Raw genomic sequence first — 25677 nt, forward strand, 5'->3', positions numbered from 1 at the left:
AAATAAAGGACGTTATATAACAAATTTACCATAAAATAACACCCGTTAAGTTACAAAAATTTATCGTAAAATAACGGACTTTAAATTACAGAAATTTACCGTAAAATAAGGGCGTTAAATTACAGAAATTTACCATAAAATAACATTCTTTAAATTACAGAAATTTACCATAAAATAATGGTCGTTAAATTTAAGAAATTTACAGTAAATTAACAGATGTTAAATTAAAGCAATTTATTGTAAAATAACGAATGTTAAATTACAAAAATTTCCTTAAATGTAAATTTCTGTAAAATTTCTGTAATTTAACGTGTTATTTAACAATCAATTTCTGTAATTTAATGGCTGTTATTTTAGGGGAGTTTTTCGGCACCCCAGCTTCCAGAAAAAGAATGTAAAATAAAAAAAAATTTACAGTGTGCTATAGGATATAATGGATTTCTATGATGCAACGCTGAATTTTCATCACATCTTACCGGTCTTGAGTGTCGCATGATCCTTCAGATACCATTGTAAAATTATATTGTAAAACAATGTGCTGTGACAGATTAATATTTTCAGTGTTCGTTGATTAATACAGTTTATATACATTTCCACAACAAGTAATTCTCATAAATTGCTGTAAATTCCCATAATTTCGGTAAGTTTCCAAATTAGAAAATGTCCAAAATGAGGCGGCGCAGTAGGTAGCGCTGTCGCCTCGCAGCAAGAAGATTGTTGGTTCGAGTCCCCGCTGGGTCAGTTGGCATTTCTGTGTGGAGTCGGCATTTTCTCCCCGTGTTGGTGTGGGTTTCCTCCGGGTGCTCCGGTTTCCCCTACAGTCCAAAGACATGCGCTATAGGTGAATAAGCTAAATTGTCTGTAGTGAATGGGTGTAAGTCAGAGCGTATGGATGTTTCCCAGTGTTGGGTTGTGGCTGGAAGGGCATCTGCTGCATAAAACATATGCTGAATAAGTTGGCGGTTCATACAGCTGTGGTGACCCCTGATTAATAAAGGGACTGAGCCAAAAATAAAATGAATGAATAAAACGTTTACAATATTGTAAATGATTTTTACAATATTACAATAAGATTAATTATTATTATTTTTATGTTTACTATTCAACAATTTCAATAAGATTAATTATTATTATGTTTACTATTTTTACAATTTCAATAAGATTAATTATTATTATTATTGTTATGTTTACTATTTTTACAATATTACAATAAGATTAATTATTAAACTGATTACTATATTTACAATAAGATTAATTATTATTAATTAAAATGTTAATGTATTTATTCTAAATATCACACGCCTACATGTTTTTGTTAAGAATTTCAAACTTGAACTTTTGACATGTTAAGAATTTTTTTGAGGAAGGATCAAGTCAGTCAGACATGCAGCTCAATATTATATAAATCCAATTATATGTTCCTCTTCTATAGTCTTGATTTCCTAATTCTAAGTGTGAAAATATGTGTCAGCAACAAAAATCTGTGTGTGTGTGTATGTGTGAGTGTGCACATGCTTCTATCTATCCGGAAGCGTCTTGTGCCCCTGCTACTAGATTTGGGTTAAGTGAAAATCACCCTCCACTCGTCACAGAATCTATCTCACCCTCCCGGTTAATATGGCTTTTATTCCATTTCCATTTTCATGGAGTCGTTTTGCCCCTCTTTTATAGAAGGTCATAAAATATATAGTGAATTTTTGAAGCATTCTGCATAACATTTACATTTTCTATTGTATAGATGTGATCAGGGGAAGGCGACTGAATAAAACATTCATGTCAGAGGCCATTTCTTCAGTGACATTTGAAGCTGTATCTATCATCACTCTCTCTCTCTCTCGTTGGTGCGGCAGGGGAACAAATGATGGTGCAGTGTTTAACGGCGGCCTCCGCGAATAAAATTCCTTCTCTGCCTTCACATTATTGCCCGCTGGCTAGTCGATGAAAACACATTTTCCGCAGATAAGAGAAAAGTCAAATAGAAATGTCGCTTAGTTGTGTGTGGGTTTGTGAAAATTGAAACGTGAGTGAAAAGTCCCACATTTCAGAGATCCATCTCGCATGCAACACTTCACAGTAATGCACAGCAGAGAGACAATACCCTTTTTCCCTCCGTTAAAAAACTCTGAACACAAAGTCATGCATCATAAGGAAGCTTTGTGCAGATTTTTGTCATGAATTAGCCCTGATGATTTTTTTAAAAACCATATTAACTATTAATTTATTCATGAGCATTAATGTGAACGGGTTGATGCCAGGTAAAAAAGGCCTATAGTGGGATTTGAGCTTGATTTACTTTTAAAAATAAATATCCAATCAAATGATTTTAAACATTTTCCATGACAGTATTTGATATGTGTGAACTGATTTTTTGTTTTCACATATTGTTTTATCAATATAAAATCTCCTGCATACCAAATACAACAATTGTTCAATTGTTTGGTTGAATATTTACACATAATTAAACAGTTATATTTACATTTATGATTTAAATCATCAAAACTTGAATACTTTTTCATTGTTTCCTTTATCAAAACTCTTTAAATAAATTATTTCAATACCCTGATTGTAACATACAATGTCTAGACCAGAGATGGCCGAACAAAGGCCCGCCATGCCATCTGAGAAGAGAGGGAGGACTCTTTAGAGATTGTCTTTTTAAATGTAATGTAATGTAATCTTTTGTTTGTTTTATTGTTAAAAGCTAATTGAAATTGTTTCAATTAAATATTGTAAATGAATCAGATTTTGTTTAAATGCACATTCCTGATTGATAGAAGAGAATGCAGAGGCTTTGATGAGCAAATTAAGTCAAAGCATTGAACTCCACTGTTGTTTTTATTGCAATAAGATATCATTCGAAAAGTTTCACTGCATTAGGTAATACGATTAGTAATGTTTTTTATTCATTTTTAAATATTATTAAATAATTTATGAATATGATATGAAATTATATGATATCCCTTTATATGATAAAGTTCGGGCACCCTGGTCTAGCCTGATGAAAAAATAATACTATTTACAGTTGAAGTCAGAATTATTAGCCCCCCTGTTTAATAATAATTTTGACCTTTAAAAAATTATAACTGCTTTTATTCTAACCAAACTTAAACAAATAAGACTTTCTCCAGAAGAAAAAATATTATCAGACGTACTCTGAAAATTTCCTTGCTCTGTTTAACATCATTAGGGAAATATTAAAAAAAGAAAATCAAAAAATCAAAGGGGGGCTAATGATTCTGACTTCAACTGTAGGTATTTTTTAGAGCTACACTACTTTTGTTTCACAAACCTAAACACACTAAGCGATTCGGTTGCGTTTTTGCAGTAATGCTTTTATTTGATTATATGTGTGTGTACTATATACTTATTTATTGTTCTTTTTCTGGCATCCACAATTCTAATTGATTTAGTCTGACCTGGACATTTTTAAACTCACATACATTTTTAATCTGATTACTTGGCATGCACAAGCATTTGCTGTAATGTCACATCATAAACTAAATCTAAATGAAAAGAGCATTCGATTCACACTTTTCTTTTTAGCAAATTCTTTAGCTCATTTTAACACCAACAAGTACTGAAACACCTCTTGAGCTTTTTTTAGCTCTTTAGATTTGTTACATATTTTCAACCTAAAATGATCACAAACCTCACTTAACACGCAATGAAGTATATAGAAATCCAGTCTTTATACAATTTACCACAAAAGTGGCCCATTTGACCTGACTTCACCCATGAAAGCAAGACCTATTCACTAAATCAGAAAACTTTGCAAACATGCACTTGATTTTCGACAAAGAGCAACAAAATCATGAAGCCTCCTTCAAAACGATCACTTCCTCGAGACACTCGCAGGTCTGATTATTAAATTAATGCAACACCCAAAAACAAAGAACACTGCAAGGAAAAAAGACTGGAGAATAAGCATTAGCAAAGAGGATCTCTTCTCTCCATTTGGGAACGCATTTTATGGCAGACTCTTCCTTGGGAGAGGAGGACTAACACACATTCACACACATATTGTTGTTACATTAGTATTTAAAAAAAATTTATTCATTTTTTGTTATCAATAATAAGTGTCTTATGCTCATCAAGTTGCATTTATTAATCAAAAATAAAATCTTGAGAAATAATAACATGAAAACTATTTGCTTTCTATTTAAATACATTTGTTATATAATTGTTTACTTTGTTTTATTAAATAATTCTTATTCTTAAATAAATATCTTGTGCTCACCAAGCTGCATTTATTTAATCAAAATTTAGATAATAATCAAAATCTTGTGAAAGATTTTAATTTAAAATATTTGAGTCAGTCTGAACCATAGGTCTGAACTCAACATTTTTAATCTGATTAGAAAAGAGGATCTCATCTCTCCATGTGTGAATCATGACACACTCTTCTTTGGGAGGGGAGGAGTACGCACACATGCATACTACAGTTTCATTATTTTTAATTCATTAATTATTATTATTATTATTATTAAGTGTCTTATGCTTACTAAGTTGCATTTATTAGATCAAAAATAAAATCTTGTGAAATATTATAATTAAAAATATGTTTTCTGTCTGAATACATTTTAAAATTTACTTTGTTTTATTAAATAATTAATTATTTTTAAATGAATGTCTTATATTTGATCAAAATCAAAATAATAATTAAAATCATGTGAAACAATTTAATTTAAAATATTTGAGTCAGTCTGAACCATAGGTCTAAACTCAACATTTTTAATCTGATTACTTGGCATGCACAAACATTTCCTGTAAAGTCACGGCATAAACTAAATCAAATGAAAAGAGCATTCGATTCACACTTTTCTTTCAGCAGATTCTCAAGCTCATTTTATCACCAACATACTACTGAAATACCTCTTGAGCTTTTTTGTTACATATTTTCAACCAAAAATGAACCCAGACCTCAATGAACACTCAATAAACTATGTAGAAATCCAATTTACCACAAAAGTGGCCCATTTGACCTGACTTCACCCAGTGTATGAAAGCAAGACCTATTCACTAAATCTTAACACAGAAAACTTTGCAAACATGCACTTGATTTTTGAAAAGAGCAACAAAATCATGAAGCCTCCTTCAAAACGATCACTTCCTCGAGACACTCGCAGGTCTGATTATTAAATCAGTGCAACACCCAAAAACAAAGAACACTGCTAGGAAAAAAGTCTGGAGAATAAGCATTAGCAAAGAGGATCTCTTCTCTCCATGAGTGAATCATGACACACTCTTCTTTGGGAGGGGAGGAGTACGCACACATGCATACTACAGTTTCATTATTTTTAATTAATTATTATTATTATTATTAAGTGTCTTATGCTCACTAAGTTGCATTTATTAGATCAAAAATAAAATCTTGTAAAATATTATAATTAAAAATATGTTTTCTATCTGAATACATTTTAAAATTTACTTTGTTTTATTAAATAATTAATTATTTTTAAATAAATGTATTATGCTCACCAAGCTGCATTTATTTGATCAAAATCAAAATAATAATTAAAATCATGTGAAACAATTTAATTTAAAATAGTTGAGTAAGTCTAAACCATAGGTCTAAACTCAACATTTTTAGTCTGATTACTTGGCATGCACAAACATTTCCTGTACAGTCACAGCATAAACTAAATCAAATGAAAAGAGCATTCGATTCACACTTTTCTTTCAGCAGATTCTCAAGCTCATTTTTATCACCAACATATGAGTAGTGAAATACCTCTTCAGCTTTTTTTTTTTGTTGCATACTTTCAACCTAAAATAATCTTAGACTTCACTGAACACTCAAAAAACTAGAAATCCACTCTGTATTCAATTCCCCCAAAAAGTGGCCCATTTGACCTGACTTCACCCAGTGTATGAAAACAAGACCTATTCAATCAGAAAACTTTGCAAACATGCACTTGATTTTTGACAAAGACCAACCAAATCTTGAAGCCTCCCTAAAACAGAGACACTCGCATGTCTGATTATTAAATCAATGCAACACCCAAAAACAAAGAAAAAAGAGTGGAGAATAAGCATTAGAAAAGAGGATCTCTTCTCTCCACGTGTGAACGCATATCATGGCAGACTCTTCTTTGGGAGGGGAGGAGTAACACACACACACACATTCATACACACGCACATACATACTCGCTCCGCCATGCTAGTACGGAGGCTATGCTCTCGTCGCTGCTCTCTGACCCCAGTGGCAGTCCTTTCTTCCTCGACTGCGGTCTAGACTCACTCCCCCTCTCCGCCAGTCAGTGCGAGATTCGCCGCCTGCCAGCGCTGCTCTTCCCGCCAGCTCGCCGGAGGGTCTCCCAGGGTCGAGGGTCCTGCCCCTGCCCGGCTCCGAGTGCCACCTCTTCGGCTACCGACATCTGCATTCCCCGGCGTGTATGGAGCAACATCTTTAGAGGTGGGCGAGAGGAAAAAGAGGGGGCTTTTCGACCTCTTCTTGTGCGTTTGGAAATGTAGGCTTAGACAGGGAGCGAAAGGGGAGAAAAAAATAAGACACAAAAGGGTTAGAGGTGGCTTGTCATTGAGCGGCGGTGTCAGCGCGGCCACTCACCCGGGGAACGATCACCCTCCGCGGCGTGCGCGCTAGACATTTACGCGCTACTTTTTTGCCTGGTTTTAAAACGACATGTCGGCGATTTTGAGGTGATGGAGGTTGAACTTGATCTCTTGTGCGTTCTCTCGGAAGAGTGTGTGAGTGCCCTCTTGAAACGTGATTTCCAGGCTTTATTTTTTGATCGTTCTTCCCTCGCATTGTTCAGGCGGAAGCAGCGGAGTTGAGCGCAAATAAATATCACGCGGGTTTATGGATGTTAGATATTAAACGGAACGGCAGGTTTTTTACGCAGCTAAAGCTAGTGGGTGCTAGCTAGCTGAGGTGAGGAAAGCGATTTTCTTTTCGTGCAGAATACGAGGAGTAATGAATATTGTTTTGTGCAACAACAAAAAAATGAGCATTTTGTCTATTTATATTAAACTAAACTAGTTTATTGTTTGTTGAGGAATTTGAAAATTACATTAATTAGTTTGACGTGAAATAACAAAAACTTAGTAAACCTGGGAGATGCATTAAGTAAAAGTACTCTAAAATTTAAAAAGTAATTTAAAAAAGTCATTAATCTAATAACATTTAGTATTTTTAACTGTAATGAAATGTATTTTTCTCATGCATGTTGATTGTATGTAGGCTTGATAGTACAGTAAGTAGATTTAAGTACAATATTGATTGATTTTGCTGCAGTCAGTTAGTTTATAAAAATGACTTGTTGCAAAATAATATTAAGCTGCAGGAATATTAAAGAGCGCAAAACAAAACTCAAATTATTTATCTGTTAAATATATTTACTAATTCTTGCATGTATAAATCTACAGAACAAAATACAGTAAATAGTTTGATGTGAAGTAACAGACACTTAAACCTGAGAGATGCATGAAGTAAAAATACTCTAAATTGTTTGTTTTAAAAAGTAATTAAACTAATAACTTTAGTATTTTTAAATAAAACGTATTTTCCTCATGCATGTTGATTGTATGTAGGCTTGGTAGTACAGTAAGTAGATTTAAGTAGTTTGCATTAATTTTGCTGCAGTCTGTTAGTTTATAAAAATGACTTGTTGCAAAATAATATTAAGCTGCAGGAATATTGCAGAGAGCACAGTTAAACAAGACTCATAAATTATTCGTCTGTTAAATATATTGACTAATTATTGCATACATGAAACTACAGGAAATACCAGAATTAATTTACATCACATGAAAATGTTAAATTCGTTCCTGTTCGTATTTAAATGTTTCATTTTGGTGAACGAGAATTTATACTCGCCTGGCTCATAGACTGTCGTTGGTACCATGGTGAAACTAATGTAACTTTATTTTATTAATATATATATATATATATATTTTTTTTGATGTGCAATGTGGATCTTGCCTTGTTATCTGATGTCTAGTAAGTTGTCGAAGCCTAATTCAGAACAGTAAACTAGAAACCCGAAAAGCTCTGTTGCAGGTATTTATGTGAAATATCATTGATTATTACACCACGTATTTAAAACGTAAAAAATGATCAATGCAACTGCTTTGCCATATAATTTTATTTTATCATTGAGCACATGATCACTTTTTTTACATGCTCATTTTTTCAAGTTTTAAAAGAATAAAATGCAAAGATACAGCAACACTTGGTTTGTACAGTAAAGATAATGAACAAGATGTTTTGAGCGGGTTAGATGAAGTTCAGCGGTCAGTATTGTTAAATCTCTCCATGCTTGCTGCTCATCTTTCTGCTTCTCGGCTTTTGCTATTTTTTTGTCTTCAACACTTTTGCTTTTATTTTGATGTTCGTTTTTTGTGTGTCTTTATGCTTTCTTATTTTTCATCTCTTATTAGCCAAGTTTAAGTTTTGATAAAGTTTATAACTACAGTTTTTGTGCATGCTGACAATGTGTTTCGGACAACTTATACTTGTGATCGGCACATCAGATCTGGTTTTTAATCTTACACTTACAATGTGAATAACAAATATCACAAAGTATCCCCAAAAGTACTATTATTTTAATAATATGAAAGAAATATTCTTGAAATTGTAAATAATGAAACGATTTTATTAGGTAACCAATATTTTTGTGTTTAATAATGTGAATTATTCAAGTTAAAGACGTTGTTTGATATGAGAAAATCAGCAGGTTAATCAAAACAAATGCTAAGTTTAAAGTTTTTGTGTATGTTGTGACTGTGTTTCGGATAAGCTATAATAGTGAACGGTGCATCATTGTAAGATTAGACTGTCTGGTTTTTAATCATACACTTACAATGTGAATAACAAATATTATAAAATATCCCTGAAGGAATTTTTTTTATTAATATGTAAGAAATATTCTAATAGTTGTAAAATACAGTTTTATTAGGTAACCATTTTTATTTTTCATAATGTAGAATATTCAAGTCAAAGATGTTGTTTAATATAAGTAAATCAGCAGCTTAAGCAGAACAAATGTTAATGTATAAAAGTCATCAGGACAGATGTTAAGTTATCAAATATTGAATTAAAAAGTAATATTTGACTTTTACTATAGTTTTTTTATGAATTTTATTTATTTATTTCTCTTTGTATTTGTTTATGTATATTTCTTATTGAAATATGAAGTTGTTCTCATCATGTAATGTTTTTATGTATATTTATCTTGCAATGAAATAGCCATAAGTTGCTGATGTGGCAATAAATAAATGTATCCAAGGCAAAAATGTAGGCTATATTGATACAACATAATACACCTTTGCTATTTGTCCAATTTACTTAATTAAAATGAGCTGAATCAACAAAATTGTTGGGGTTTTTTGGGCACAACTTAATTGTTTTATGTTCAATTCACTTACAATTGTAAAAATAATGAAGTTAACTTAATCAATTTGTGTTGGGACAACATGGAGGAATTAAGTGGAACCCAGCATTTTTTACAGTGTAAAATATATTTTTACAATCGAACATTTAAACTTCTTACGTTTGTGAGGTAAACAGCATATTATAATAAAATAATAATTATTAAAGGGCACCTAGGTTACCCCTTTTTTCATATTTAAAATGAATCTTTTGTGTCTCCAGAATGTGTCTGTAAAGTTTCAGCTCAAAACACCCATCAGATTTTTTAATAAGTTTCTATTTTATACATTTTTGCACCAGGAGGCTGTTTTGTTGTACTGCGCCTTTAAGCCTAGTCCTCCTCGCCCACTGTTGCTACGTGTCTACTTCACACACACACAGCGCAGCAGACACACGCGCACACACACACACACACACACACACACACACACACACACACACACACACACACAGACAGACAGACAGACAGACAGACAGCGCGCACGTTTAGCTTTGCACTCTTTGCACGCAAATGTGACAGGATACAGTTTAATCTCCACTGCCGTATGGATATCTTTTATGCTAATGTCCGAAATAAACCCGATTTAACATCCACAAACCGGGATTGAAGCGTGTTCTTTTATAATTGTTCTGACATGCAGCTGTGGTGAAAGTAAAGTATCAGTAAATCGCTGTAATTCATTACACACATGCACTGTTTTTAAAACATTTTAAACTTGTAAAACTCACTCTCCTTGATCACATTTGATGATGATTGTTGATCTTTGTAAACTGAACAGACCTTTTATTCCCATTTGCTTTGCGCCTGCCCTCTCTTGTTGATATGATTATACACGTGACTACTGGGACATGTTAATATGCAGCTGTCAATCAATTCGGTGGGTGGGGGGACCGAAACTCCTACATCAAGTTGCGGTCGATCTGAAAACCACTCCAATTGGTCCACTGTTTTTGTGTTGTTAAATTGAAAAAAAAAAAGCACTGGGTGTGTTTAAATCACCCCAATATGACGCTCTATACACTATACCTACACACATGTCTGTCCAAACAACTTGAAAAGTAGATTTTTCACTATAGGTGCCCTTTAAGGTAGCTACTAGACTTTCCACAATGAAATCTTTTACACCAATCAGATTTTCCAGTAGTTACTGACTGTCAGAAATGCTGGGTTCCACACAATTCTTTCATGTTGTCCCAACACGAATCGATAATGTTAACTTAATTGTACACATTTAAGTGGATTGAACATAAAACAGTTGAGTTTTCCCAAATAAAAACACAAGAATTATTGACTTGGCTCATTTTAAATAAATAGTTTGAACAAGAAGCAAAAATATTAGTGTTTTGAGTGTTTGATTATTTTCGTGTCTGTACTTTGCCTTTGATTTGTCTCAATAAGTGCTTTCATGCAATTGATTTCACATCATAATCTTTTCCTGTTACTCTTTTCTTCACAGATAGCATCTCGTCATCCTCCTCGGCTCTTTCAAGGGTTCTTTTGCGTGTTTAAGTGGCGGTTCTGAAGGATGCTGACTGCGTGGGTCGCTCCAGGGTCCTGGTGAAGAGTCTCATGTGTCACGTGGAGAGAGAATGGCCCACGGTATGCCGACACAAGGCAAAGTGACCATCTCGGTGGACGAGTACAGCTCCAACCCCACACAGGCCTTCACACACTACAACATTAACCAGAGCCGCTTTCAGCCGCCGCACGTGCATATGTGAGTAACAAGAGATGCAGCTTTTGTGCATTCATTTATCTCTCTGGTTTAGGCATGGGCCGATATGAGTTTCTCATAACCTTGGATAAAAGTATCATGGTATTGTGATTACTGCTCTAAAGTAAGTTATTTTTAAGTGGCTAAGTAAAAACCAACTTTTTTTCCACAATATATATTGCTCAGCATATATGAGTACGCCCCCACAAATCTCTCATTTAAATGAATATTTTCTATAGGATGCTTTACAATATTTGTGCATTTACTTTAGTTTAGTCAGTACTGAAGCCAAATCTGGAGCTTATCTAACAAAATATCCTACAATAATGGTTCAAAAGGTAGTAGCCCAAATTTATATTATAGGGAAAATATTAAATACAATTTTCAAAAATAAGAGAGAGAAACAAAAAACAAAGAGAACAAGAGAAACAAAAAATATATACAAATTTGTTTAAATGATGTAGTTTTTCTTTTTGCCATATTCATGAATTTAAATGCATTATCTTTCCATTTCTAAAGCTGTTTTGTGACTAAAATATTATTTTAATAAATATATCTGTTTAATAAATCTGTTTTGTTCAAATGCACCAATATATATTACCCATATTCACTGAGAAATGGATAAAAATATTCATTTTCAAAACTTAAATGCTGAGCACTGTATATTTCATTTTATGAAACATTTATAATATTTTGGAATCATAAACATGTCAGGCTAAATAATTAAAATTAATATTCTGCCATCTTCATTAGTTTTAAAAAACAAAGATTTCTTTACAACACATAAAAACAAACACAAAAAAAACCTTTACGTATACCTTAAGAATGCTATAACACAACATTTTTGCGATTTTTATTTATTATTTTTAATTTTTTATATATATATATATATATATATATATATTAGGGATGTAACGGTATCAGAATTTCGCGGTACGGTAATACCTCGGTATGAATGTCACGGTACGGTATTTATTGAATCATTTACAGGAAAAAACAAAACTTATGAAAATACTCCAAAAAAGTGCCAAAAGTGTCAATGACATACAAATTAGCCATCTATCTGTAAGCTTTGAAACAGGAACTTCAATTTTAATAAAAAAAAATTATTAAACCATGTAAAAAAATAAAGTTTCAATTTAGTATTGTTGAAAACTCATCACATTCAACATTTAATCACACTCAGCCCATCTACCCAGATGAGAGCTCTGCTAGTCGGACTTCTAATCAAGCATCTCCCGCTGGATCTAATCTCACTATATTTATTAAACGGGATATTTCATTTATCTTGTTGTCTTTATCTAACGACATATTCCCTGACTTTGGGCATTGGAATCTATTACTTGTTCTCAGGTAACGTGTTTTGGCTGAGCGCAAAGATAAGTTAATGATTAATGTAACCACGTACATTCTGTATATTGACTGATCGCCTTTATTTCCTATAATGTAAAAACTTATTGTATGTTATACTTTTAAAATGGCCATTATCGATTCTTAAAACTGATACTCAGCAAAAGAGAGGCTGTGTTTCGGATTTTCACTGAAGTTGAAAGGAGGCAGTTGTTATCGGCTCCGTTTTGTTATAAATATCCACACAGTGATAACGCTCATGCAGCACGGCGCCTCAACATTTCTGCTGTCTAAGTTGCTAATATTAAAATAAAAATAGGCAGTTCCTTAAATCATGTTTACATTTTATTGTTGAGAAAGTGAAACAACGAAGCCAGGGTGATGTGAATGAAGTTATAAAGTACACTGTTCCCTTTGAAGATTTACCCGTGTCCTCGGTATAATCTGCTTTTCCATATCAAACTGAAGCAGGTCGCACACCAGAAGCGACGCTCGGCGGCGCGCCGCGCAGCGCCACGTATTTTAGAATTCTAATCATAGGTTTCTATCAGGATACACACACCGGCGCCGCAAGTCGGCGGCTGTCGGCGGCGCCCGGCGACGGCTCAGGACGCAGTTCATTTTTCAGCCGCGCCACAGAGCGCCATCTGATTAGTTTCATGTTAAATATCATTCGAATGTGCGCGTCTGGTGTGCGATACTTTAATCTGTCATGTACGCGCCGTGTCGCGGCGCCGAGCGGCGCTTCTGGTGTGCGACCTGCTTTAGAGTTTTCCAGCTCTTTTCATCCCCGCTTCTAGCAGCACACTCCATTTCCGCATTACTGGATCTGTAGCAACAACAGACCGCAAGGGATGATGGACAAGCATGGGCTGATGGCAATTGTAGTTTTCGTTACCTCCCGTTCGCTTCATTCGCCTGAGCAAATTTTCTCAGAAGACCTATAGTTTTACCGAGTCATGCGACTTCGGTAATATCGAAAAAAATTAATATTGCGGTATGACGGTATTTACAATACCGTTACATCCCTAATATATATATATTTTTTTTTTTTTACTCTTTTTTTTTATTATTATTAACATTATTATTGATTTTTTTTTTTTTGGAATTTATTTATTTTATAATGTATTTTTTTATTTTTAAACCTTGATATTTTCAAACCACGGTAAACCTTGAAACTGGTTATCATCCCATGCCTACTGTGGTTTGTGCATAAATTCATTTGAGTCTGACAGGTTAAAACATATCACCTTATAGGGCTCTGTAATATGACTATATATATATCGTATGGATCTGTCGTTTTATGTTATGTGCTATCTTTTTAGTTATGTCACAGCATTGTTCATGTGAATACTTCTTCATAAATTACATAAGTACAATCTTACACACCATTACAGGTATACAGAAACATAATTAACAGCATTGTGAGGAATTTGTAGTCTTGAAAGTACAATGTGTACATTTTTGTATTTTATTTAGGAGTATTTAAAAAAAAAAAAAAATATATATATATATATATATATATATTAGGGATGTAACGGTATTGTAAATACCGTCATACCGCAATATTAAATTTTTTCGATATTACCGAAGTCGCATGACTCGGTAAAACTATAGGTCTTCTGAGAAAATTTGCTCAGGCGAATGAAGCGAACGGGAGGTAGCTGAAACTTCATTTCCCATCAGCCCCGGCGTGGCCATAATCCTTTGCGGTCTGTTGTCGCTACAGATCCAGTAATGCGGAAATGGAGTGTGCTGCTAGTAGCGGAGATGAAAAAAAGATGGAAATGATCGAACCTAAAGCGGGTGTTGTCGCCGCGCGCGTGCTGAATAGCGGTGCTGTCGCGCGCGTTCTGATCAGCTGTGTTGTGGCGCGCGTATTGTAAAGCGCCGAGGGGGTTTGAGCGCGCATACTCAAGAGAGGTGTTGTCGGGCGCCTACTGAAGGGCTGGACTGGACGGAGGTTGTGTCGCGTCGCGGGGGCACTTTTGATCGTTTTGGAAGGGCATTTTCTATCCAAGACTAAAAAGGGCATGTACACTGCACAGGTTGAGCCCTATGTGTGCACGTGCCTGCAAGTTGGGGAATACGACTAATAACAGTCATGGGGACTGCAGAAACACAGCACACTGTTCAGATTGATGCAGACATTGACTTGTACCGCAAAGAGATCTCTATCTCACTCATGGTTTGTCCTCTCAAGTGGGGGAAAGACAATGCACAACGTTACCCCACTGCTGTCAACATGGGCCAAGTCATATCTCTCTTGTCCCAGAATCCTCAGTCCCAAATGAGAGGGTTTTTTTCTGTTGCAGGGGACATTGTAAATACCCAGAGATACCAGCTTTTAAGTTACCAGATTATAGTTATATGATAATTTTCCTTTAAACCCATCTCTATCTAAGTGAGTGATTAAATGTTAAATGTGATGAGTTTTCAACAATACTAAATTGAAACTTTATTTTTTTTTACATGGTTTAATAATTTTTTTTTATTAAAATTGAAGTTCCTGTTTCAAAGCTAACAGATAGATGGCTAATTTGTATGTCATTGACACTTTTGGCACTTTTTTGGAGTATTTTCAAAAGTTTTTTTTTTTCCTGTAAATGATTCAATAAATACCGTACCGTGACATTCATACCGAGGTATTACCGTACCGTGAAATTCTGATACCGTTACATCCCTAAATATATATATATATATATATATATATATATATATATATATATATATATATATTGAGCATTTAATCGTTAGTTTTGGAAAAGGGGGTTCTATTTTATTAATAGTTATTATATATTACTCGATTTTTAAGAAAACTATTTCCCTGAGGATCAAAAAAGTAAGAAATATGATCTCATGTTGAAGAGAGTATACAGTGTTCAGCATACGTAAATGAGTATATCCTATTTTGAAAATATCCATTTCTAAATACTTTTGTAGGTAATAAGTTTTGAAAATGTATGTTTTTATCCATTTCTAAGTGAATATAGATCTTATATTTTGGTGTATTTGAACAAAACAGGTTAAACATCAATTTATAAAAAATAGTATTTTTGTCACCAAACATCTTTAGAAGTAGAAAGATAATAAATTTGAAGTCAAGTGAAATATTGCAAAATAAAATAAAATTTCACAATTTAAACATTTATATATATATATAAATATATAAAATATATATATATATATATATATATATATATATATATATATATATATATATATATATATATAAATATATAAATATATATATATATATATATATATATATATATATATATATATATATATATATATATATATATATATATATATATAAATATATAAATTTTTATACCCAATTTTTAGTTTTGTTAGATTAGCTCCAGAGTTTTTCTTCAGTACTGACTAAAATAGAAAATATTGTATATGCATAAATATAATAATAAAATGAAAGGATCCTATTAAAATATTAATTTACAAAGATAGATTTGTGAGGTTTTTTTTGTGTACATCATGTATATATGTTAACATGCACCAAAACACTAGCAAACAACACAGCAATTATACAGCACCATCTAAAAAAAAATCTCAGCCAGACTAATGATATAAGAAACAAAATAGAATAGCATGGAGAAAAATGATTATAGGAAAAGTATACTTCATAAACGTAATGCTGAATAAGAAACTTAAACTAATAAGTGATTACACTTACAGCAGTGGTACTATATTGTGATATATACTGTATCATTATCAGGAGGACATGAGTTGACTCATATTGTTGTATGATGTTTTTGTCATATCGCACATCCCTATCGCCTTATATGTCTAAAACTGTGTATTTGGTCATGAATAAGCAAACTTTGTAATAGGTTTGGACTGCGTCGGACACAAGATACCTTTAATAGCTTAATGGACTGCATGGGTCAGACAGAAATAGATGGTTACTATTACGATTTTCAGGCTCTTGGTTTTTCTATTGACCTCGGCTGTTTGCTCAGTGTTACATATTTCAGGTGAAACACAGTCACACCAAATGCTTTGTCAATTACATTTTCTTGCACTGCATTATGTGCAATTTAAAACCAGCTTGTGTGTGTAGTGACTTGCGGTTTTAGGGCAGATGTCGCATTCGTCATCAAGGTAGCGGTGTGTCATCATCTCGTTTTTTTTTGGCTGAAATCTGTTGAATGTGATGCTAAAATGACTATGCCAGTGTTTTTGCAAAAGCTTTTACATCATAATTGTCTGCATGATATTTTTGCAAAAGGAGTCACTTTAAAGCAGCACATGTTTTTGAGCTGTAACATAATGAAGATTAAAAAGGCTGCATCATTATTTAAAGCCGCCGGTGTTTGCATCAGCCGTGGTTTAATGTCCTGGTGCTGGTGATTCCTCTCTGGTAACAGTCCTTCTCGTCCACTGCTTCTCCTTAATCACCTCCTTGCTTATAGAGCAGTGTGTTCTGGGAAGCCAAAGGCTTGTTTAGATTGTGGAGATAATGATCGTGTTTACCAGAGGCCTGCGTCGCTGGACATAAACACACACACACACACAACTGCGCATTTGCTTGAAGAAATGGAGGACTCTTTGAAAAGACCTTTTTTACGTCATTTTCAGTTTCTAGACAACACACACTACAATTCTGCTTTTTAAAAGAGCTGCTTCTACCTGATCTGACATCTGAAGTCTCAGTTTTTTGTCTTGCACTTGTTCTGAGCAGTGTGCATGTTTTACTCTGCAATGTTTGATTAAAATGCAATTACTGTAACTACTAGGGCTGCACAATATATGGCTTCAGCATCGATATCGCAATGTGGGCATCCGCAATAGTCATATCGCATAGATATACAATGTTGAGTTCGAATTATAGTTGAGTTGGAGCTGCAGAATTGTATTTAATAACTGTATTTGTACGGGTTTTATATGATTTATTAAGGCTGGGCGATTTGGCCTAAATCTAATTCTCGATTAATTGAACATTTTAGCTTGATTATGATTAATGAATGATTATTTTATTTATAATTCACTGGTAAGTTTTGTACAGTAAATGTGCTCACATATTACAAGTGAGAGATCTTTGAATGAAGGGTGCATTACTTGATTTTGAAATAACTGAAGGAAACACACACTACCATCTATGATTATTTATTGAACATCAACGCTGAACAACTGAAATTATTACACACATTGCCTAAAACACGGCTCTCTGTGCTGCCTACCCTCGTCACTGCTACCAAACTGAACAATCGCGAAGCTTGTGCTACATGTCGTTGTGATGTGTAGTTACATTTTTTGAGAGGTGTGCGGGTATGCGAAGTCTTTGCCGGACCGTTTGTGTGAGCTTGGCAGGAGTAAAATGTCAAAATAATAAATAAAATTAAATAATATCATAATATAATAAGTATAAATTAGTTTTGACAAAGTGGGGTCATGTGACTCCAGACATGGAAGAGAAAAGGAATTAAAAAAATGTACCTGAAAAAATTAGATTGATTATGGGCTCTGAATGTTAAAGAAAAATCCTACTTAAAATTTTTGTCTTGTTTCTACCAGTCCAAATATCTACATTTCAAAGCCAAAAACTGATTATTTCACATACCCACTGCCAGGTTAATTAGCTTTTTTAAGGTAAATCTTCTGACTGTAAAAACAAAACAATATTTTTTACTTGCTATAATAATTTTTGTTTGATATTTTGACGTTAAACAAGACAAAACAAATTAAGAAAAGCATTTTCTTTTCTATTGTGGCTATTCAATTTTTGTACCTGCATACTGTTAGACTCTCCAAAAAACTATTAAAAAGTGCTGTTCAAACTTCAATATCTCAATATTTCTATTATATTCATATCTCACAGAAAAATAAAATATCACAGATATGTGCAGCTCTAGAAACTACCAGTGAAAAACATCAGACTTTGCTTAGTGATGCATGTTGGATTTCTCCTGTCATTAAGACTAGTTTTCACTGTAATAAATGCGTGCATGCATGCATACTGTATATGCATGCAGTTGAAGGAAAATTGATTAGCTGTGACCTGTGAAATTTCTGTTCTCTAAGTGCTATTTTGAACAAAACGTTTTGTTTTCAACACCTTTATAAACATAATAGTTTTAATAATTAATTTCTGATTACTAATTTATTTTCCTTGCTATGATGGCAGTGCATAATATTTTATTAGTAATTTTGCAGGATGTGAGCATAAAGTGCATTTTAAGGGCTTAATTAATTAAATTGGCTAGTCATTGTACTGTACAACAGTGGTCTATTCTGTAGCCAATTAAAAATATATATTATTAACGGGCTAATAATATTGACCTTTATTTTGTACAATTTTATTTTGTCTAGCCAAACTGAAAGAAGATTTCTCCAGAAGAAAAATATCATAGGTAATGCTGTGAAAAATGTTCTTGCTCCGTCAAACGGAACTTTCATAATTTCATAATTCACTTCATAATTTTATATTTAAAATATATAAACTAATGTTTTGTTATATTGGTCTAATCAGCCGTCAGGAACCTTTGTATGAATGTGTGTCGCCAGTAGTATATATATTTACTTATTCTTTTTATTTACTTCAACTTAGTCAGTTGGCATTTCCAGGTGTTTTGGTTTTCCCCACCATCCAAAGACAGGCTCTATAAGTGAACTGAATAAATTAAATTGTCCGTAGTGTATGAGTGTGAATGAGTGTGTATGGGTGTTTCCCAGTACTGGGTTGCAGCTGGAAGGGTATCCGCTGTGTAAGACAAATCCTAGATAAATTGGTGGTTCATTCCGCTGTGGCAACCCCTGATGAATAAAGGGACTAAGCTGAAAGAAATGAAGGATGTCTATTAGAGTTGTTCAGCTTACAAGTTTGTTTTCTACATCAGCATTAAACAGTAAAATCCACAAACATTTTAATATCCTATAGAAAATATCCTCCGCCTACTATACTGCATGGCATATTTCTTAGGGAATGGCGTATTTTATAGTCAATGGTATTCTCAGACAAACAAATGTAGAACGAGGTTCATTTTTTTATTTTCCATCAGCAGTTGTCTGTGGCGTTTCCTTTCAATAGTAGTTCCAGTAAAATTTCTAAGACTAGTTTAGTAAGCTAGTTTCTTCATCCTTAAGCTCCCTTGCTGGCGTCAGCTGAAAGGATGGTCGTTTTAGATTACAAAGTCTAACACTTGTTTTCTTTGCAATAATATCTACAGATGAATTCTACACAATCAGGGATATGTTAGAGAAATAGGCCCGCAGCACTGACTTCATGTAGGTGGATGGTTTAGCAGGATATTTTGACACGCTGCTCAGTTTTGACTCCATGCACTGCTCGTGTGGGTGTTTTAGGAGGGAGTTTTGTAACTGTGTGTGTGTGTGTTCAGAAGATTGTGGCAGTGACCCAGTTATACTCATGGCCCCTGTGCATTGACAGCAATTACCCTCTTTAGGGCTCGCCAGGGTGACCTCGGGAGTCTAAGAGAGACTACGGAAGAGACGTTTTCCCTTCAAAACCAAGAAGTAGCATGTTTGTCAGTTTTGGCTCCCTTGCTGTTCTTTTATGGACCTATTTGTTTTGTTTTTTCTTTTCACATGGAGTAAATTCATAGCAACGGAGAGCATATGATTTGGTGGTAATTGTCACGTCAGCTATAATGGAGATTGTGTGATTTTTGAGTGACTGGCATATTGTTCAAGCAAGATGACATGATGTTTGGGTTTATTTTGTTTTTTACTTGAACTTTTGCAGTGCTTAAAATCCAGCAGGTAAATTTCCTTTTCTCCTTCACAAATGTTAGAAAATCAGCAAAGTATTAGCTAAATAACATGCTGCTTATTAAAATGCTAAATATCAAATTAGGCTAAAACAGTGGCTGGCTTTTAAAATCTGCTATACTGAATTGCGATTTGATCTTCCTAATTTGCAGATCAATTTGACTCTATCGCGGAGTCGAAAAGTACATATGAAATCAAAACTAACCATATTGATTTTGTTAGCTCACATTGCTTGTTTTTCTGAATAAAACGCCTACTTTACTACATCCAATCAGCTCACAGTACAAAAAAAAACAAGCCTCGCCCACTGTTTTCTCATTTAATATTCAGTTTCTTTAGGAACTGCATCACAATACGAAAATAAAATAGGCGAGCTTCTTATTCATGTGGACTTTAAAGTCTTAAATTGTCCTAAATTTCAAAAACTACATTTTCAATTCCCTGAAATATTGATTTCTTGATTTTTTTTTAAACAGGTCTTAATTGTCCTACTGTATGTCTATGTAAAGCTGCCCATCCTATCACCAACAATCCATCTAATTAAAACTTAACCCCATTAACAAAACTATTCATAACTCTATTTACCAATATGCAATAATTTTCTACCTTACAATACCATTTGTAATTCAGTTTAGGTCATCTTTATTTCTATAATGCTTTCACAAATTGTGTCAAAGCAGCTTAGCATAGAAGTTCTAGTAAATTGTCAGTCTAGTTTCCCATGCGTTTATAGAGTTTATGTGGTAAGGGCACCGACCTGGACCGACTGTTGTACATTTTGTTTATTAAAAATGTTAAAGTTTGTATTATTATTATTATTATTTTATTTTGTACTTAAAGAAAGGTTATATTAAAAATTGTATGTATACAACTAGGGCTTGCTTGTTTTGACACATTTAAAATACATACAGTTGGAATCAGAATTCTTAAACCCCCTTTAATTTTTTTTTTCTTTTAAATATTTCTAAAATTATGTCTAACAGAGCAAGGAAATTTTCACAGTATGTCTGATAATATGTTTTTCTTCTGAAGAAAGTCTTGTTTGTTTTATTTCGGCTAGAATAAAATCTTTTTTTTTTTTTTTGAAAACATTTTTAGGTCAAAATTATTTGCCCCTTTAAGCTATATTTTTTTATCGACAGTGTACAGAACAAACCCTCATTATACAATAACTTTCCTAATTACCCTAACCTGCCTAGTTAACCTAATTACCCTAGTAAAGCCTTTAAATGTCAATTTAAGCTTTTATGGAAGTGTCTTGAAAAATATAAAGTCAAATATTATTTTCTTCTTTTTTTTGGCAAAGATAAAATAAATCAGATATTAGAAATGAGTTAATAAAACTATTACGTTTAGAAATGTGTTGAAAAAAGTTTCACTCTGTTAAACAGAAATTAGAAAGAAAAAATAATAAACAGGGGGCTAATAATTCAGGGGGTTTATTAATTCTGACTTCCACTGTAAGTATTTATAATTTATTTTATTGGGCCAGTACAAATATTTAGCGTTTAGTCTTGTGTTCTGTAAGTCAGAGTTTTAATTTATAATAACCTTAAAAAGTCTGGTCTTTTTTGCATTTATTTGCTTGCTGAATTGCAGCTCATTGCGGTAATTGATGATTAACAATTTTACTGTTCTGAAAAAAATTCTGGCAATAAATGAGGTTAAGTTATTTTTATTTTAATTTAGTTAGTTACATCGCTTTGTTTATACACATTTGATCTTAATATTTTTAGTCAGTTTGACTGATGTTATTTGAGATTATCAAAAAAGTTTATTTGATTCAACTAAAACATTTCAGGCATTCAGGCATTTTTTTTCTTTTTTTTCTTTGGAACAGCGTGAGCTCTAAAAATAAAGCACTGAAAATGAACTGGCAGCTTATTAGTTTTTCTACCATGACCAAATCAGTCAGTGTGTGTATATACATATATATATATACATATATATATATATATATATATATATATATATATATATATATATATATATATATATATATATATATATATATATATATATATATATATATATATAAAGATTAACAAATACAAAAATTAGTCCACGTTAACATAACATAATGCAGTTTGACAGAGTAAATACATTAATCAAACAATTTCTTCTTAACTTCAGATTAACCTAAAAGTAAATTAACATATTTTATTATTTTTACATTTATCTTTTCTAGCCACCTTTTCACTAGCTATGTTTCCATCCACCAAAAAAAACGGTTGATGGAAATGCCAAGATGTGCATAAATCTTTGAAAATGCGCATAACTGAGTAGAATAAACTTTTTATTTGATTACGATGGAAACACTTTTACCAAACAAATTCCAGTATGTGCTTTTGAAAAGTCATGTGATTGTTATAAGAGATCATTCATTCATTCATTTTCTTTTTAGCTTAGTCCCTTATATTTGGCGCCAGTTAATCAGGAAGTGACGATTTTGTTCACTTTGACTCGTTGGATGGAATCTAATTTATTCACACGTCTTTAATGCGATAATTCTGTTATGCACATAAATTTAATTTGCATCTTTGGATGGAAACAAAGCTACTGACAAGTGTGTTTATTTTCAATGACATTTTAGTTCTATGCTTTTATGCAAAGTCTAAATGTTAAACTAGCCTAAAGGTACTTTGTAAACTCTGCTATTACTATTGGATTTTTTTTGTCTTTAATTTCATGCCTTTTTTTTTATTTCTTCTCTCTCGTTCTTTTTCTCTTCGTCTCTTCTTTGTGATTGAAATGGCTGTTCACCTTCATTACCCCTCCCCCACACATCCACCTTCCACCTGAAATTGGTTGTTGCCTTTTTTTTCTTTTTCTATTTAACCTGATCTAACAGAAATAACCGAGCGCAGCCCGGCAGCTCCGGTGCCTTTATTTCTGCAGGCCTCTTTAATAAGAGCGTAATTGATCTTTGGCTTGGTTGCCCTGCTCTTTAATGTGCACATGTCCAGGCCTGAACAGATGCCAGCCTAAAAATACTCTGCCATTCAATACAGATTAGATTGATCATGAAGATGCGGAAAAAACCCAAACATTATAGTACCATTGGTGGTGTGTTGGATAGTTTACCCGTGGTGAAACATTGACAAGCAAAGGAAATCTATATTTTGTGGGATTTTAATAATTAATGACATTTTTTCTTAGTGTGTGTGTTTGTGCTGGTGTATTCACTTGTTTAGGACTGTCAGTGATAAATATCACACACAATAAACACCAGTAGTAGGGCTGCACTATATTTCATTTCAGCATCGAGATCGCAATGTGCACATCCGCAATAGTCACATTACAGGATCTCCAATGTAGAATTAAAATTGTAGTTGAATAGGAGTTAAACACACACATGATTGTGGAGTAATTGCAAGGTTTAACCATAAAGTTACAAAACAATTGTATAATTTGCATGTTGTGTTTTAAGGTCTGTGACTGTGTAAATGTTTCAAGCTAGATTTAAAGCATAGGGCTGGGAGATATTGCAAAAAATTATCACTATAGTTTTTCATATCATCTGATTTTGATAATTATTTAATATTTTTTAACAACCCATTTAGGAATATTATAGGTATATTTTAACCACTTTATTTTAGTTTATCTACTTTACTAAGGCAAATAGTTTTAATAGTCAAAAAATATTTAAAACAAATGATCTGACCACTTCAAAATAAAAAAAATAAAAAAAACAGGTGTTAAAGACGATCTTAAACTTGCAATGGTAAAGGTAGATCAACATCTAAGATCAAGATGTCAATAATAATGATACAGTAAACCTCAAACTCCATCAATGACACATCAATTCTTAGCTTTCAAGTAAAGGAACCAGCCATCATTATTCAAATACATACTGCAACATTACAAATTGTGAAGTTGAATGACTACATTGCCACTATGCTCTTATGTTTAATCTTAAAGAATTTTTAAAAATCCTAGGAGCTTTTGGCTGGGATGCACAAGAAAAGAAACCAAAAAGCCACACTGGCAACATTCTTACATCCTTTTTTATTTGCAATCTCCTCACTATACGGCACTCATTTTCGCATGTGTTCTTATTCTGACCTGAAGTGACAAGCGCATGTGAGTGTATTCCTTGAGCATTTGCAATGGACTTTACGCTCGTGCTCCCCTGGCGCCTCTTGTAACTAGGCGACCATCAACCGCTTTCTCAGAGGATGACAAACCAACAAATCATTGCTGCAGTTCCGATGCAAGTTTATGGAGAAAAATAAAAGCACTGCGGTGTTTGGATGTGCTGTGTTTGTGGTAATGTAATGCTATGTTTGTATTCCATACAAAGTGTGAAGCAGATTGGTTAGTTCTACTTAGCGCTCTGGTTAGCGCTCCCAGCATTCGAAAAAAAATTTCTGATGTTTTTTTAACTAGGTGCGGCTGGAAAATGCTTGCGTCGCACTCCCATATGCACCCCGCGCGCCTCTATTGGAAATGACAAACTTACACCCTAAGTTTATAGGCAATGCTTCCAAGGTGCCAAGCCACATTTTGATAAAACTATATCACACATATAGTTTTATCAAACTATATGCAGAATTTTTATTCAATCAGTATTGACAATAGTGTTCTTTCAATTAATATCGATACCGATTTTTATCGCCCAGCCCTATTAGAGCATTCAGGCAAAGGAAATCAAAATTTTAGTAACTTCAATAAAGATTCATTATATTTATGTACAGTATACAAGCAATGATGATTGTACAGCGTTATTTGTTTTAAATGTAATTATTCTGTTTGTGTACCTGAATACTGTTAGACTGCTAGAAAAAAAAAAACATCAAGCATTTAATTTCTTACATTACTCTTATCATTTTCTCAGAGATGGGTTCCAACTGGAATGGCATCCGCTGCGTAAAAAACTTGCTGGATATGTTGGCAGTTCATTCCGCTGTGGCGACCTCGGATTAATAAAGGGGCTAAGCCGACAAGAGAATGAATGAATGAATAGTCTTATCATGTGGTTGATTTATTACATATTATGCAGATGTTCTCTACTACAAAATAATCCTATTATCATCCAAAATGATTCTTAAAATAATAATTCTTTTCAAATAGAGCAATTTATTTAATCTGTTGAAATTATACTCAATACCGCAATATGTATTGCAGAAAAATAAAATATTGCAATGCCAGTTTTTTCAGCCTTAACTAGTAGTAAGTCATTGTTTTAACAAGTGGTTCATTTGATTTGTTCAAAACAGCCGATTCATTTGGAAATTAAGAAATGTAATTTTAAATTAATCATTGATTGGTCTAGGAATTTAAAGGCACAATATACAATATTTTTTTCATTAAAATATCCAAAAACCACTAAAACAGTGTTTTATATTTTGCTGACTTATGTGCTTAAATTAGCTCTGATGTTTCGAAGTTAAGATCAAATGAACTAAGCAGTTTTAACTAGTGAGACTGAGCATGTGCTGTTTGGTCGTATTAGTAACATCATAGGGTTGG

At 33.2% G+C, this 25677-nt stretch overlaps 1 protein-coding gene and 1 long non-coding RNA gene across 3 annotated transcripts in view; one reads left to right on the forward strand and one right to left on the reverse strand.

Annotated features, from left to right (window-relative positions):
* Positions 1-3667: 3667 nt before the first annotated feature.
* Positions 3668-6778, reverse strand: LOC137496159 (uncharacterized). The gene is made up of 2 exons (XR_011016263.2): positions 6569-6778; positions 3668-6475 (listed from the first exon to the last, which is right to left on the reverse strand). It is a non-coding gene; the product is annotated as an uncharacterized lncRNA (long non-coding RNA).
* Positions 5518-25677, forward strand: part of mpped2a (metallophosphoesterase domain containing 2a) — a 112448-nt gene continuing 92288 nt past the window's right edge. The window contains exons 1-2 of one of the 2 annotated variants that reach the window (NM_001017735.2): positions 5518-6415; positions 10849-11109. In NM_001017735.2, coding sequence (NP_001017735.2) covers positions 10982-11109 — 128 coding nt within the window. In that variant the 5' untranslated portion in view covers positions 5518-6415; positions 10849-10981. The remainder of the gene's footprint in view (positions 6416-10848; positions 11110-25677) is intronic. The other variant, XR_012382419.1, reaches the window with a different exon arrangement.

Source organism: Danio rerio, chromosome 7 (assembly GCF_049306965.1).
Source record: "Danio rerio strain Tuebingen ecotype United States chromosome 7, GRCz12tu, whole genome shotgun sequence".
Classification (NCBI taxonomy): Eukaryota; Metazoa; Chordata; class Actinopteri; order Cypriniformes; family Danionidae; genus Danio; species Danio rerio.